Source organism: Schistocerca cancellata, chromosome 12, assembly GCF_023864275.1.
Source record: "Schistocerca cancellata isolate TAMUIC-IGC-003103 chromosome 12, iqSchCanc2.1, whole genome shotgun sequence".
Classification (NCBI taxonomy): Eukaryota; Metazoa; Arthropoda; class Insecta; order Orthoptera; family Acrididae; genus Schistocerca; species Schistocerca cancellata.
This window is the reverse complement of record NC_064637.1, coordinates 41,979,625-41,997,053: the sequence shown is the minus strand read 5'-3', so window position 1 is coordinate 41,997,053 and position 17,429 is coordinate 41,979,625. Positions and strand designations below refer to the sequence as shown.

Below are 17,429 nucleotides of genomic sequence, written 5' to 3'. Positions count from 1 at the left end.
AACAGAATGCATGCTGTGCTCAATAAAAATCACTCATCCTAAAACTGAGGCGTGTTATTCATTCATTTAATGTCCACATGTTTTGTGCAAACTGTGGCCAAGTAAAAGACAGCTCAAAGAAACCAGCTACACTAGCAGCATAGAATAATGTAAAAGATGCTTCTAAAGCACTGCACAATATAAAGCTTCAGGTTGCAACAAAATACGGGGCACTTCATACAGCTGGCACTACAGGGTATAAACAACAGCTGTTCACAATGTACCACAGTGGTGTACAGGTAGTCGAGACAAGCAGTTTGACAGAGGACACGTGTGACCTATCGAGCTGGGAAACAACATCAAATTGGCCTATAAAAGCTACCTAGGCTACAATACACTCTACCTCTCACTCTCTTATGCCACTAACTTAGTCAGTCAGACTTCTGAAATATTTTATTTCATTGAATTAGCATTTTAAAGTTCCCACAATATGAAAGAATAAACACCTTTATAAAAATTATGCAAAAACTATGTTTGCACTTTTATCTAAGCATAGTAATCTCATAATAAAGCAACCAGAGAAACTAAAGAATTTCAGTGTTGATTTTATAGTGTTAAAATTCACAAAACTTTGAGGTAAAAACTATAGAAATCTCAATTTTACATCTACAAATGCAAGAACAAATGTGTGTTTAATATCTGAGGACAATTGTAGCACAAGAAAGAAATGGCCTCCAAATGATAAAGAATGACCAAGGTGGTGATGTAAGAGCACAAGACAATATTCAAAATCTCACTTGACGAGCACTCTGTAGTTTTAGTTGCTTTCACAGGCCAATTTGAGGTTGCTTCCTGTCTCAAACGGCCTCAAGTTTCCCCTACACCACTTTCGTACTTTGTAAACAGTTACTGTTTGCACCCTACTTAGTAAATATCATTATTCCACGAAATAGGTGAGAATGATCACTTTTTACGATCATAATTTCTCACATTATAGTTTAATCTTCGACATTTTGTTGGCATATGGTGTAACAAACACACCATACTAGTTTCATTGTTGGCACTCCCGGTTCCTAACTGTGAGGGGAAGGCAAATTGAGATATTCAAGTAATGCTATCTTAAGAATGGAGGTGATGTGGCTTTGAAATTCTATATCTCAACAAGTGTTCAGTTGAGCCTACGCAATGTTACTGGAGGCCTTCGGAGAGTCTGTTCTTCCTGTAGCACAGCTCAAAGATAGTTTAAACTGTTCAGCCCTGTGTTGCATAGCATCCACTACAGTGGACAGCTGTTAATGGTCACTTCTTTGGCATTTTCAATCAGTCCTGAGGCTGCATATACACACAGTTAACTGCAGTCGGCACCCCCTACTGGTGTTGTGTCCTGCACGCATTTGCAGCCTCACGACTGATTGAAAACGCCAGAAAATTGACCATTATAAGTTGTCACTGCAGTGAAATTCATGCACCACAGGGTTAAAGGGGGAAAACAATTTCAAGGGAGAGTGCACGTGGCACTCCTGTTGCTGCTTTCACAGAAGACAACATCTACACTGCTGCTGTCCTTGTGAGAGGATTGGCATATAACATCATTAACTTGTCCTGGAATACTGAAAATTGCATAGGGTGCCGCCCACAAGCTGGTGACACAAAATTCTTTTACACAAAACATTTTGTGAACAGTGAGTTCCAAGACTATTCCCAAATGAAAAGATATTTGCATGCAGTGTGTGAAGTGCATCCTTCACCCTTCCTAAGTCCAGATTTAGTTCCATAAGACTTTTTATATTCCCTAACATTAGGAAACGACACTGTGAAAGGAAACAGTAATGAAGACTGTGGTGGTGATTCTGTGGGACCACTCAAAAAATTGTTTCCTGTATGCCCTTGCAGACTGGCAGATATGCTGGGGCTAGTGCATCCCACCAAAAGGAAACTATTTTAAGGAGGACGATCAAAATTATGAGGATGAGTAACGATCATTCTTTATCAAACAGGTCTCATATATTGAAATAAGTATTTTTATAAATTATGAGACTGAATTGCTGGTGAGAACTTACCAGAAATTGCACAGAACTGACAAACACACACAAATGTGAAAGTGAAGACACTGTTGTAGCTTTCAGAACTAATAGGCCATTCCTCAGGGAGGATACAGGGAGTGGTGTGGAAAGGTTGGAGAGGTAGAGCACACCACCGAGGCTATAGGGTAAAAGGGAGCAACTTGTTGGAAGGGTAAGAATTGCAAGTTTCCTCAGAAGTACTCTGCCCTTCTCACCGCTATAGGTGGCATCCTTTCATCCTACAGTAATTTTTAAACTCCCTCAACCTATTCCTATATCCTCCCAAGGAAGGAACTAATAGTTCTGCAGGCTAGAACAGTATCTACTTTTGTACGTTTCCACTGACAATACTAAACATTACACCTACTGGCTGACATTCTGTCTCATAATTTATTAACTTTTTTATTGTATTTTTCTTTTGATACGATCAACTATTTTAAAATTTCTCATCTTACGGATTAGACGTAGCAGCTCTTACGTCAATCATTATATGTATTTAGCACAGAACCACATTAAAATATTGAAAACACAGCAACTTGCAGGCTCTTATGAATAACAGCGTATTTTTATACAGATTGCCAAACATAATTTAGCTTTTGTGAGTGATGGTTTTCACGATGTCACACCTGTGAGGTGTATACACAGCACAAATTGTTTCAATACATGTGACATATTCATCTCTTCTGCCATCTTGTTTTCTATCACCCAAGTGGTTTACATACTACCAGCACTCTTTAAGCTGCTGCCCAGCCTCTACATTAAAGGGAAACTCCCCATCTGACTGACTACGTAAGAAAATTAAAAGATCTTAGGACAACAAAAGCCACACCATCGAAAATTGGGCTGTGCCTAGTAAACCACGGTAATGTTCTAACCAACCTTGGGTTATTGTTTCGATATTTACAAACATTCATCCATTTTGGCATCTTATTTCCTGTAACAATAGATGGCAGAATTGATGAAAGTACTGTAAAGACAAACAGTGCATTGTGAAAGCAGTTTATAACACTGATACTAAGCAAACTGCTGCCACCAGCAACAAAACTGAAAAGGGTAAAATGTGTTCAGTGGTACTGTATCAGGTAGACAGCAACATGAACAACCAAATGCTCCATTACCTAGAATAAGAAGGAAACATACTGATAATGGTTTAGCATGAGATCTGACTATCTTATACAGGTTTTAATGTAACAGCTGATACAAGAGATTAGTGAATAACCTGATACATTCATTTTTGTTTTTTACCGTATTGTTCATCATATCAGGTTTTTGGCAATAACCTACAATTTTGAGTTGAAACTTTTGGCTTCTACTTTGAGGATTTTGTTTCATTCCACAATTAATTAGCATAATCATTAAAACTAACAATGTCTGTTAAGCACACTTATGTATTCACTGTTTGTGTCACATACATTTTCAAGGTTTGATAAACTGTGATCTTTATATGAAAGGCAGCATTAATTCCACATTCTACTAAATGATAAATAAGTACATTCATATGGACAACTGTTGAAGCTCAACACTAATGAAATAATTCATAATATCCCAAAAAAATTAAGACTAATACTATAAATTAAATTTTTTGTAATATTAATACTATTCTGTCAAGAAATATATCAATTTATGAGAAAAAACGAGCTGACAAGTGACCAACAATGTAACAAAAAACATAAAATGTTTGTGAAACACTGAAATTAACCGAGACCATACACCAAATAGCACACAAAAATTAATGAAAACATGCTAGCTTTCAGACAAGCCATTTCACAAGCCAGAGCTCACATAAGAGGGATGTGCCTGTGTGTCCCATACCTATCCTGCCACTTGCCCATCTCCCCCCCCCCCCCCCCCGCCACACACAAACACACACACACACACACACACACACACACACACACACTTGTGCACACCTACACTGTGCCAGCAGAGCACACAAAGTTGGACTGCAGTTTGGCAGGTAGGCTAAGATGAGGGCAAGTGTCGGGTGGGGTGGGGTGGGGTGGGGAAGAACAAAGTGGGAAGCAGGATGAAGAAGGGTTGGGGGTGGGAGGGTTTGCAGAGCAGAGGGAGGGAGGCAGTGTGAGAGACGGGCAAGTGGCAGGATAGGTATGGGACACACAGGCACTGTAAACACTGAGTTTTTGAGGCATATAATGATGATGACATGGAAGTGTGGGGGATGGGTTGACAGGACAGAGGGAAAGGAGTCTGTTGTGTAGATGGTGTGTGTACAGTGGGTTATCAGTGATAAAACCAGCAGGATTATGGGAGTGAAGGATATGTTGGGAGGATAACTCCCACCTACAGAGTTCAGGAAATCTAGTGACGGGGGGAAGGACACAATCGCACAAGTTGTGTAGCAGCCACTGAACTCTTGCATATTGTGCTACTGGGTGGTCAAAACTGTTCTCAGCCACAATTCAGCACAGGCCATTCATTCCACAGCTAGATGGTGGTAATGCCCACACAGAAAGCTGTGTAGAAATTGCAGCAGAGCAGGTGTATGACATATCTGCTATCATAGGTGGCCCTGCCTCTGTTGGGGTAGGGTAAGACTGTAACAAGACTAGAGTACAAGGTGCTGGGTGAGTGAATCAGACAGGTCTTGTACTTGAGTCTTTGACAGGGATAAGACCCACGTGACAAGGGGGTTGGCGTAGCAACAGGCCAGGATGACGTGCAGGTTCACTCGAAGGCAGAATATGACTTTAGAAGGTGTAGTCGAGTATCCCTCACTTCCAAGCACGACAACACGGGGGTTTTTCAGTAAGTAATGCTAGACCTTATCACAGCAATTTCAACTGAAAAATGAGGAATTTGTTGTGGGGCATTGTGGAATATTCCCACTTCATCCCCTATCGTTTCACGAAATTCCAAAAGGCGGTGGCACTGTGTTGCCTTCAAAATGACAACTGTAACAGGGGTGTGTTCCAAGCAGAGATCTGTAACTGAGTTTCTTTTGGCAGAGAACCAGAGCATTGCAGGCATTGATAGGTGCTTGAAGAATGTCTACAGAGACCTGGCAGTGAACAAAAGCACAGCGAGTCACCGGGTGAAGCATCTGTCGTCATCAAAACTAGGTCGTGCACACCTGTCCCATCTCCTGCGTGCAGGCCGTCCACAAACAGCTGTCACTCTTGCAATACAAAACTGCAAACCAACTTCTCCTTCTCTGTAAGACTGCAGAACACGACAGGAGCTCACGAAACTCCACTGGACTGGTCTGGAGGAGGAGACTATAGTGTTTAACGTCCTGTTGAAAATGAGGACATAAGGGTCGGAGCAGTCTCCGATTAGGAAAGGATGCAGAGGGAAATCAGCTGTGCCCTTTCAAAAGAAGCATTCTGGCATTCACCTGTAGCGATTTAGGAAAATCACCTGGACCGTTCTTCCTCAGCCAACCTAAAGCCCGGATCTTGTGCCTTCTCATTTCCACCTGTTTGCCCCAGTGATTGATGCACTCTGTAGAAAGCAGTAAACGGATAACGGTGAGGTTACTGACGCTGTAAGACGTTGGCTCCAGCATCAACCAGTAGTGTGGTACTGTACAGGCCCTCCCAGTATGGTGGCATAAAGCCACTACATCGAACAGAGATTATATAGAAAAATAGGGTTTGAAGCCAAAAGAGTGAAAAATTATGTGATGTACTGAAATTCTGAATAAAGCCAACCAGCCTTCAGAAAAAGAAACATGTTGCATTACTTACTCAGTGCTCCTCATAGACAGTCAAAGCCCAGGCAAAGGACACGGTTCAGTTGCTCTAATCCGTGGTGATACTGGGTGACAAGGGGGGCACTCCTTTTTAGCTGACTCTGGGGGAAGGTGGGTGGATCAGAGATGCGTGAGAATATGGCATGGGAAATCTTTGCAGATTATGTTTGGAGGAGCAGATGGGGAGGGGGGCAGCGGGCAATGACTTTTTGTGTAGGCTTGCGTGAGAACTTCAGCACACTGGGCAAGGGACTTAGCACTGCAGATATGTCATCCACAGGTCACTAGGTGCCGGTATGTCGTCGTCATTCTGCGTAGCCAAAATCACTTGCTCTGATGCCAGTGTGTCGCTTTTGAATCACATTCACCTGCTGCCCCCACTAATGCATTCTTGTCCTGCACATTGCTGCCTGCCTGCCTGTCCCTCCCTGCCACCAATTGCCTCTTCCCAACCCCTTCTCCCACTTCCTGCCTCTTTCTCCCTCCAACCACCCAACACGACCCCTTACCCCAGACTACATCCTGAACTGCAATCCCAGCAGTATGTGTGTGTGTGTGTGTGTGTGTGTGTGTGTGTGTGTGTGTGTGTGTGTGTGTGAGAGAGAGAGAGAGAGAGAGAGAGAGAGAGAGAGAGAGAGGGGGGGGGGGGGAGGGAGGGAGGGAGGGAGGGAGGGAGAGAGAGAGAGAGAGAGAGAGAGAGAGAGTTAGTTTTATTCCTAGATTATTTACATTCTGCCAGAACTTTCATTCTCATAAAAGTGAATTGAAATAGAGCTAGTAAACAATGTTCTGCACATACACTTCAGCATATGTCACAACTACTTACTTGCTATGGCCCTATTGTTGTAGGCGACAGGTGTCGGGAGAATCTGAATTGAAGCAGAGTAGTGCTTGATGGCGTTACTGTAATCGGCCACTTTGAAGAAATCGTTGCCTTTATCCTTCTCTCTAGTGGCCAACAGCTCTCGCTCTGTTGGTGTCAAGTTAGCTGTGACATAAATTAGGGCACGTGTCATAGAAGATTTATTTGGCTGCAATGATACTTCAACTTAATGCTACTGGCTCAACCACATCAGCAAACAATTTTTTTACTTCAGTGGACACCAAACCTTAAAAATTATTGAATAAAGGAAGCCCTTTTCCATGTGAACTGTATTTATTTAGACCATTTTTTCATTACAAAACTAGTTCCACCTTTTTAAACCATTATTGAATGTTCTGCTAGAAAAAGGAGAAGCACCTTATTTACAAGATGTGCGACCGATCCCAGATGTTTCAAAATCAGTGTTCTTGACAGTTTGATGGTCATATAGTGCAATTAAGTGCTCTGTCTATTTGAATTCATATGAGTTATAATGTTCACTTCTCAACTATGTCCAACACTAAAGGTTGCACCAAAAACTGAACACACAACATTCCCACCCTGCAATTATAATGAAACCTTCATTCTCAGTATTTAGTAAATAATATGATACACTTGTTTAATATGCAGTGCAATCCAATAAAATATTTATTTATTTATTTTTATTTTATATCTATATTTATTACAGTTAAACCAAGAGCACACATGTATCTATGTGAAATATACAGGGCGAACAAGAATTGTCTCACGAAATTTTAACCTCTGATAGCTGATGCCAGTAGGAATCAAAATTACCGATGTTGTGTAGGTCGACAATGCAACGTTTTTAAACTACATAAAGTCGGCGCCATGCGCTCCGATTGCCCACGACATTGCCCTGTTGCCATTCGTAGGTTGATGGGCAACACTATGGTTGTCGGTTCACAAATACAAACTTCCCTTGCCCTGTCACTGCCCCAACACGATACACACACGTCTCGAATAGGTCTCGCTGTTTCTCTCCACCTCACAGAGGCATTCACACGTAAGCTTTGCTTCGGAGCACACACACACCAGCTGCAATTTAGTCATACAGTAAGCACGGCGGCACAGTATTCATTCGAAGGCCGATGAGATACGGTTTTTGTTTACAGACTAGCCGACAGTAATGCGCACGAAGCTCGACGGTCGTACGAGGAACAGTACCCAGCAAGACGCCACCCACACCCACAAATGTTTACAGCAATTCACCGGCGACTTGGCAAAACAGGCTAATTAGCGAGATATTGCAGTGATGCTGGAAGACCACGAATACAACGGGATGCTGCATTTGAAGAGACTGTTCTCGAACGATTCGAGGAAGCACCTACAACAAGTACTCGAGCGGTTGGCGACGACATGGGGGTCACTCCTCATTTAGTATTGGAATGTTTTGAGGGATGATGGCCACCATCCATTTAGTTTTCACCCTGTCCAAGAACTGAATCCTGTGGCGGACTATGAACACATTCTAGGGTTTTGCCGGTGGTTTCTACAATGTGTTACACGAGATCCCGACTTCCCCAGCATTGTGTCCTTTACCGACGAGTGCACCTTCCATCAAGATGGCATTTACAACACTTTAAACATTCATTGCATGGCAAGTGGAAATCCTCACATCACATATGTCCACGGACACCAGGAATGATTTTCACTCAACATTTTGGCAGGCATTGTGGGGGACCATCTGACTGGGCTGGTCCGTCTAAGTTCTTGACTTACCAGGGCAAATTAACTTCACTTTTTGCAAGAAGCTCTACCCGGCCTGCTGGAAGATGTTCCCTGGACATATGGCAACGCACGTGGTCGCAGCACGATGGGGCGCCCACACGTAACAGTCGCGCTGTGTGCGGATATTTAAATGAACTCTTCGATGGCCAGGTAATTGCAGCGGTGCTCGTAGAACGTGGCCTCCACAATCACCAGACCTCGTGCCACTGGACTTCTTTCTATGGGGATTCTTCAAGGTTCTTGTTGACCCACCAAGATGTGAATCACCCAGAAATGAACAGGATTTAATGGATCCCATTCAACATGCCGCCAATCACATCAGGGTAATACCAAGAATCTTTGGAAGAGTTTGGCAAAACACCGTTCAATGTTATCGAGCTTGTGTCGCACCAGAGGGTTCCCAGTTCGAGCACCTGCTTTAAATAAACAACGTCTTTGCTACAAAAAAGGCCCTTTTCAGGGCCGACACAATTTGTAAAAGACTTTCTGTATGCAAACTAACAGCTGTTGAGGGGTTTGTCCCCGGTACGTCTTTTCCTGAAACTACAATGGATGTGTCAGGACCCTGGAAGATTTGGCCCCAGGTCCCCACAGTGGAAGACGGCACGCTACCATCGAGCATGTGGGCCACCTTCGATACATCGCAATCTCCAGCAGGCAAAGCATTTGTAGTCGTGTATTGTCCAGATCATCCGACAACAGGGCAATACCGCAGACAATCTGAGCACATGGCACCAAGTTTCCAAAGTTTAAAATTACGTTACACTGCAGAAGGACATGAATTTGAGAAAGGAATCATCACTTGTGATGAGTGATGGGCATACCACCACACTCCCCAAACCGAGCAAGCCTCTACAAAGTGTAAATATGCTGGTTCTCCAATACAAAAAAACTGAAACTGACTGAATCTACTAGGAAAGTGCTGTGACAGTGTTGTGTGTTATGCTGAACATAAGGCCACTTTGAACACTGCAGCCTACATTAAAACTTTGGTTAAATTGTGTCATGCCCTGTTTAACAAACACGACAACTCTAATACTGACAGTGTCAAACTTCTTCGTGACAATGTTCAACCCCATCTTGCTGCTTCTGTTTATGAGAAAATTGCTGAACTTTCGTGGGAGGTGCTCCAGCATCCACTATACTGTCCAGACCTTGCACTTTTGGACTTTTCTTCTGTTCAGTCCCATGAAGAAATTCCTAGCCGGTTAACACTTTATGACAGATGCAGAAGTGAAAATCAGAAGTCCATAGATGGCTATACTCCAACCAAATGGACTTCAACAAACAGGGCATATTGAAACTGATACCACAATGGGATAAATGTGTTGAGAACATTGTTGACTATGTTGAAAAGAAGGCGAATGATGCGAGTTCATTTCAGATTTTTTTGTTACCTATTAAACATTTTAATAATGAAATTATTGTGTGTTACTTTCTCATCTTCCCTCATAAAATCTGGGGAGTAAACAAAGCAGCTCAAACAACAGGAAAAGACAACAACATTTTGGGCAACTTTTAAATTTAGTACAGTGTACTCCCAATTATTTGGGTGTGGATTATTCGTGCATACAAAAACACACACCACACACACCCAGGGACCAGAAGCCCAAGTTGTGGGCTGCTAGGGGCAACCACGGATCCTAAGACGGACCGACAGCAGAATACAACAGCGCCGCGCCGTGCCCGAGCACACACAGACATTGGTCACTGACACTACTACCCATTAAGTAGATGCCATCCCAAATACACATTTGAAAATATGTCAATCCTTTTTGTTTTTTTTTATTATTTGTGCATCTTCTCTTCCCCACATTTTCCCGAATAACCAGGAGTATACTATACTATCTTTTTCTACAGGACACGGACAGCTTTACGAGAGAGAGCTTGACGACAAACCTGGTACCACCATCTCTGCATTTCCCTTCCCTGCTTTTTTCATTTCGTCCTGCAGGCGCTGCACCTGCAGCTGCTCCTCCCGCCGCTTCCTCTCCCTCTCCTCCTGCTGCTGCTGCTCCTCTATCTCCATCAACGTCAACTCCTTGTCGGCATCGTACTTCTCCCAGGCCGAGTAGTCCCGCGGCACCGGACTGCGCTTCGCTGGAGGTACTTGCTGTCCAGTTTTAGACTGTGTCGTGGCCTGTGGGAGAACCAAAGGTAACAGAATGCAATGAACACACATTAAAGTTAGCTTGAGACCTGTAAAAGAAATCTGCTGTAGCACCTTTTACTATATTCAGGTTGTATACATGGACAAGGAAAAAAAATTCCCGGATTTTTCCTGGATAAAAAACATGTTAAGTTAATCCTCAGCACTGTAATACTCATCAATCCTTTGAAGTTTATGGTTTTATATACCAATGTAGAATTTTCTGGTACTTTAGAAAACAAAACTCGGGGGTGGGGTCTAGACACGTTTTTTAAGACCTTTGATGTGCAGCAACATGTACACTACATATTTTTGTATTACGAAGGTATAAATTTGAATTCCGCCAAACAACGCATGTCACTTTCCGAAGCATTGAAATCGAGACTATGATGCGTTTTTGTAGACCAGTCATAGGGCTCATGTCACGTGATCTAGCCAGCTGATGACAGCATAGGACACGTGATATAGTCAGCCAATAGCGAGATCATTCTTAAGTAGTGCGAACATACAAATAAGAAAAGTTAATGGTTTAAATTAATTACATAGCATTCACATATAATATTGGTTTCGAAGATTAATAAACTGTAAGAGAAGTTAAGCTTCCACATATAATATTGATCTTTTTTGCACGTGATACACTTTAAGATACATCACACAAATGTGCCAGTAAGATTTTTAATTACGACGTAAATGTCTGATCTTCTGGGCTCGAAATTCTTCTAAATAGTCATCCTCAAAGAGTTGATTTTTAAATCACAGTCAAATGACTTGTGATTTAAGAAATTCATCATACATTCTCACACATAGTTCGTATTGCGTAAAAGGAAATTTGCTTTGAATGTAACGCTTTTGAAACCACCATTCGCAGTATTTTCCCGAGACCTGTAAGAAATAGGTTCATTTCAGCAGCTGCAAGAGAGCGCCAGATAACAGGCGTCACTGCACTTGCGCTGCTACGATGACGCAGAAAGCCCATATATATGTTCGTACGTGTAAAACATTAAAAGATCTAACATTATGTCATAAAAGAAACAAGACATCAGAGGATACTTCAAGAGTGTCAGAATTTCGTGAAGCACACTAAAATGCATAATTCGGCTTAAAATGCACACTCGTATGTAAATTTTCTTGGAGTACCAGTACTGTATTATTTCATGTTTGGTTCTTTATTATGGCATAATACCATACGTGCACTTGAAATGCAGCAAACAGTTGAAACTAGCCAATAGTGTGAAATTAAATACTTCATTTCAAGTAAATTGACTGCACCAGCAGAAAAGATTAATGAAAGCCAAATCTCTTTAGCAAACCGGCAAAAATAACTTCATTGTTCTGCAAGGCGATTAAGCTTGACTGTCAGAAAGGTGGAAATAGTATCTGAAACTAGTAACATAGTTTAGCCTTCTGTAATTATGCGAAAGTATTTTAATTCATTTGACATTCCCGGCCACAAAAATCCGTTTTGTTATCGTTTAAAGTGAGAGCAACAAATGAAGAGGAAACAACAAAATCACTGAACGTAAACACAGGTCACGTGGAGACGACCCACCTCCCCACCACAACTCAGACTGCTCTGTGCATCAGCCCCTGATTTACTATTATTTCCCAACCGTGGCAATATTAAGTAGTGGCGCCCAGCCACACTTCTGTAACCAGAAGCGGGAACTGTTTTCTCGTCACTTAAGTAGTTAGTTTGAACCCACGTGGGCTTTCCATATTTTTCATGCACGTGCCTGAGTTTGAATGGATGCAGGCTATCTGCAGGATGAGGTGACGAGAGTAGTCTTTCTGGATGTTGCAACACCTGTTAGTTAGTCTGTTACATCGTGCCACTGCTATCCCAGCTCTGCAATGCTCTGTGGGCCATGGAACCTCAAGGATCATGACAACAGTGATGACGTCACAAAGGAAGTCACTCACTCACTCACTCACTCACTGGTCATACCAGACTCCATTACCAGAGTCCATTTCCGCAGCAACGTATTTTGGCCATCTGTCCCTGTCTTGGGCTATTTCCTTCCATTCACCTTCAATACCTAGACTCCTCAAATCAGCCTTCATATTGTCCTCCTATCTATGGCTCGGTCTACCCACAGGACATTTTCCCTCTAAGTGCCCGACCAGTACTCTGCGCGCTGCCCTGCCCTCATCCATTCGAGCTACATGACCCGCCCATTGCAGCCTATGTGATTTAATTACTGATTATGTCAGGGCTTGAATAGAGTTTGTGAACCTCTTAGTTATGCAGTTTTCCCCATTCTCCACTAATGTCATCCCTTTTTGCTCTGAAAATTTTCCTCAAAATTTTGTTTTCAAATACTCGAACCGGCTTTTCATTTTGCACAATGAGAGACTAAGTCTCACACCCATACAGCATGAATGGTAGAATAATAGTTTTGTACATTCTAATCTTTAAATGCCTAGACAATATCCGTGATTAAAGTAATCTATTCAGTGAGAAGTACCACGCATTTCCCACCCGTAATCTCTTCTTCAGTTCGGATTCAATCTCATTTCTCGAAGTGATGTCCACGCCTAGATACTTAAATGTGTTCACTTTTTCAAACTGCATGTCTCCAAATCTTAACATTTCCTGATCTACTGCCGTTGGCATTCTAGTAGTAACCAGGTATTTAGTTTTGTCTTCACTTATCCTTAGACCTACATCTTCACTAGCCTTGATTAATGCATTCGCATTTGCTGTTACAGATTCTTTCCTATCGCTAATGATGTTTAGATTATCTGCATACCCTAATATCTTATTATTTCCATTTAACCCCACACCCTCTGAATTATCTGCTGCCATTCATTCATTCAATATATTCTAGGACTAAATTAAAAAGTAGCGGAGACAGGGCATCTCCCTGCTTAAGACCGTTCTTTATTACAAATTCTTCTGACTCCAATTCCCCCACCCATAATCTACCTTTTGTGTTTTTCAAACTCGCTTCTATAAGTCTAATATACTTCTTTGGTATTCCAAGTTCCAAAAGAATTCTGTACAATTTTGATTGCAATACTGAATCATATGCTTTTGTAAAATCTATGAAAAGATTATGAACTGGTTTATTGTATTCCCATTTCTTTTCCAAAATTTGACGCAGGTTCTATACTTTATCTGTTCCTCCGAAAGCCAGCTTGGTAATCCCCCACAATTTCATCTGCATATGGTGTAAGCCTGCTTAGCAGAATATTCGAGAAAATTTTGGAACATAGTGGTAATAGCAATATCCCTCTATAATTACTACAATCCATTTTGTCGCCCTTCTTAAAAATTGGGATCAGAATCGACTCCTGCCACTCTTCAGGTATCATCTCTGAGTTCCATACTTTAATTATCAATTTGAGAACTACTTCCACCAATTTCTCTCCCCCATTTTTAACTAATTCTGCAGTTCTGCAATCTGATCCTGGTGCTTTATGGTTTTTCAATTTGTTGATTGCATGTCTTACTTCCTTTAACGTTGGCTCAGGTATCTGGGGTTCTGCTGTACGTATTTCGTACGCCTGCTCATTTCCTGCTTCCTGGTGTACATTTCATAGATGCTCAAAATACACCCTCCATTTACTCAATATAGCACTGGGGTCTGTCAGTATTCCCCCGGCATCCCCTCGAAGTGCATTTGTCCTAGCCTTGAACCCCTTCCTATACCCATTTATGTCTTGGTAAAGTTCCCTAATGTGTTTTTGTTTTACTGTGTTTCCATAAAGAAAGTCAGCATACATTAATTAAATCTTACGAAGAAAAAATTGGATGCCATTTCACAGGAGCTGGTTTTTTCTTCAATAACATTTCAGCTAGCATGGAAGAAGACATACCGGCGACAGAGTCTACAGCTACAAAATAACTGTCACTTTGCCAGTGAACTGCAGCACATAAAGCTGCAAAAATTTTAATAAACAATGGTGACTTAAAATTTCTTCACAGAACCAACTTCCACACACAACACAGAACACTTCAAAATTTGTCAGAAATATTAGTAACATAACTGGAAAAGTAATTATATGTCTTATTAAAATACGGTAATTCCTGATCGTTTTGCAACATTAGTGTACTTAACAAACTAAAATCATGAATTTTTCTTAACTGTGATTAGGAAATCTGTTCATATTCTATTACGTATATCACAGTGCTTTCCAATATCACTGCAATTATTTTTTGTAGCCGTAGTTTAGTTACAATTCTGTTGTCAACAACACCTGCACGACTTTTAATTAAGAATATGCAAATACTTCGGCAGCTGCACCCACAAAAGTGGTGCAGGGTCTGGGTCGTGCAAGTTTAGTTCATGCCAGGAGCAGTTCTGCTACACAAGATCAGATTCACATGCATATGTTAAAATTATCTAGGATTTATGAAAGTTTTGTGAGGAAACTTTGATGATTATTAAATGATGCATCAAATCACATTTTAAGCTCACATATTTTTTGGAATAGAATAAATTCCAAACTACAAAACCCAGGACTTGGATACTGCAGCAGGCAGATATGTTTAATTATCATCGTCAACATCTGGACATGCCACATAAGCAGATTATGAAGTACCTTTTCATTTTCCACTCACAATATGCTCAAGTAATGTTCTGCTTTGTAACCTCATTGAAGCAAAAACAATTCAGATGAACATTCTTCATTGAATTAACAGCAGAGGAGTGTTACAACAGACATTAGGCCATTGTCTAAATAAGGCCTGTTTCTCTGCCTAAGAATTCATCTCCTAATGCCTATTGTAATGAAACTGGTCTGACTGCATCATTCTCTATGTATCAGGTGTAATTTCTGATACAAGATGTTTTATCACACATTTTCAGTTATAATAAATTTTGTAATTATTCCTTATAAAAAAAAGTTCTTGATTATTTTGATGAATGTAAATGTCAGAGAGTATATAAGCAATGATAAATTTAATAATCTTTGACCAATGTGTTAATATCTTTGCATTTAACAATCTATGGACTATCAGTGGGTGAAGAAATGAGCTCCTGTGCAGTAGGTTATTGGGAGAGGTTGGGTGAGTATTGCCCATTGTGTTTAAACAACAATGCTCAAAAGCATCTTTTAACATTATGAACCACAAAGAAAAAAAGTTGTTTAAAATTTGTAACATGATTTCAAGAATATATCAACAAAGCCAAAAATGAAACATGTCCATCATTTTGAATGGAACTGAGCCAACAAGATCAAACCTGTGAAGTCCTGCAAATCCAAATATTTCGTCAATATTCTACAGGAAAGTGACAAAAAAGATCCCTAGACATGAACCATGAGAAACAACAAAGAAGAATTTTATCAGCTATATATCAGTTATTTTGATCAAACAGCATTTCTGACCTTTCCACTCTGTTTGCTCAGTGTGCTGTAATGAAGGATGAAGCAGATGTCCCGAAAAATCAGTAGAAACAGAATTTAAATTGTTGTAAGGACTTGACTAATTGTGATTCGGACATGAAAAGGCTCAGCAAGCCAAACTGTTCACACATAACAGCACAACATTCAGGTCGTAATATCCTCAAGACCTTTTCCCAGGTCATAATATCCTCAAGACCTTTTCCTAAGAACACAGAACTATGCAGACGTATGCTACTTTTACTGCTCACAAGTTGGCACTTGTCTAATTTCAATACTTCTTTCACGCTTAAGTTGTGTACATCATCTTGGATTTCCAATCGAGCCTGGGATTTTATCTGTCACTTATCACTACTAACACATCTGGAAAAGTTGATGGGAATAATTCAACACTGCACTGTCGTTTCTAATCCACATTAAACTGCATTCGTAAGTCAGTTCAAAGTTCAGAGGAAGACAACACTATACTACCTCCAACAGGACCACACCTACTGAAAAAATTTGAGAACTGGCATTTGAAATTGACTGCACAACAATTCTACTGCTGCCAACATACATTTTACATAAGGACCACACAGGGAAATTAGGAATTGTATGGGGACCTATGGACAGTCATTTTTCCCATGACAGTACAGGTTACCTCCACCACACACCGTACATTGGCTTGCAGATGTACATGTAGGTGCCAAGTGAAACACTGCACTGTTCAAAACAATCTTCAGATTCATGACTGCTTTATGTATTTCTTTATGATTTCTCTCTACATCCTAGCATAGGAATGACTGGACACTGACGAAACTACAGTATCAGAGAGTCAAATTTGGTGGTTCTCCGGTCCCAGTACATGATCTGCTACTGAAGCTTTACCTGTGTTTCCCAGACAACAAATGTTTTCACAGTCTTTAAGTAGGCTGTTGACCTCAAGCAGAAAAGAGTAATAATTTTGAAAGTGCTGGGACAGGCTACAAGAATCTGTGAGCCACAGTGTGCAAAGAAAGAGTTCAATCACTTGACAATTACTTCCAGAAGAAATGGATATTCTGGCGAAGAGCTCAAGGTAGAAGAGCAGCTAGCAAAATAAAGTTTTCCTTCCATTCATAAAAAAGGTCATAATTCATTTTGGTAGAGATATCGTATTAACAATGTGTTTAAACTGACAAGAAAAGTACACAAGTAATTACACCCACCACATGTTACTGCAGGACACTATAAAGTACCTTACACATCTATATCTACATATATTCTCTGCATAATTCTTGTGAAGTCCATGGCAGAGGGTACATCTCCTCATACCAGTTATTGGTTTTTCCCCATTATATTCACGTATGCAATGTAGGAAGAATGACTGTTTAAATGCCTACATGCATGCTATAATGAATCCAATCTTGTCTTCATTATATCTAAAGGAGCAGTACATAGGGGGTTGTAGTGTATTACCTGAATCACCATTTAAAATTGGTTCTTGGAACTCTGTAAGTACACTTTCTTGGTTTACTTTGTGTCTAAAGTCAGTTCAGTTTCTTCTGCATTCCTGTGAAACACTCCCAGTGATCAAACCTGTGACCACTT

The 17,429-nt window shown here is 40.9% G+C and overlaps 1 protein-coding gene across 1 annotated transcript in view; it reads right to left on the bottom strand.

Moving 5' to 3' along the window:
- The window catches only part of LOC126109564 (uncharacterized), a 151,297-nt gene that overhangs the window by 88,151 nt on the left and 45,717 nt on the right, over positions 1–17,429 (bottom strand). The window contains exons 4-5 of the mRNA XM_049914586.1: positions 10,265–10,505; positions 6,581–6,742 (exon numbers count right to left, since the gene is read on the bottom strand). Coding sequence (XP_049770543.1) covers positions 6,581–6,742; positions 10,265–10,505 — 403 coding nt within the window. The remainder of the gene's footprint in view (positions 1–6,580; positions 6,743–10,264; positions 10,506–17,429) is intronic.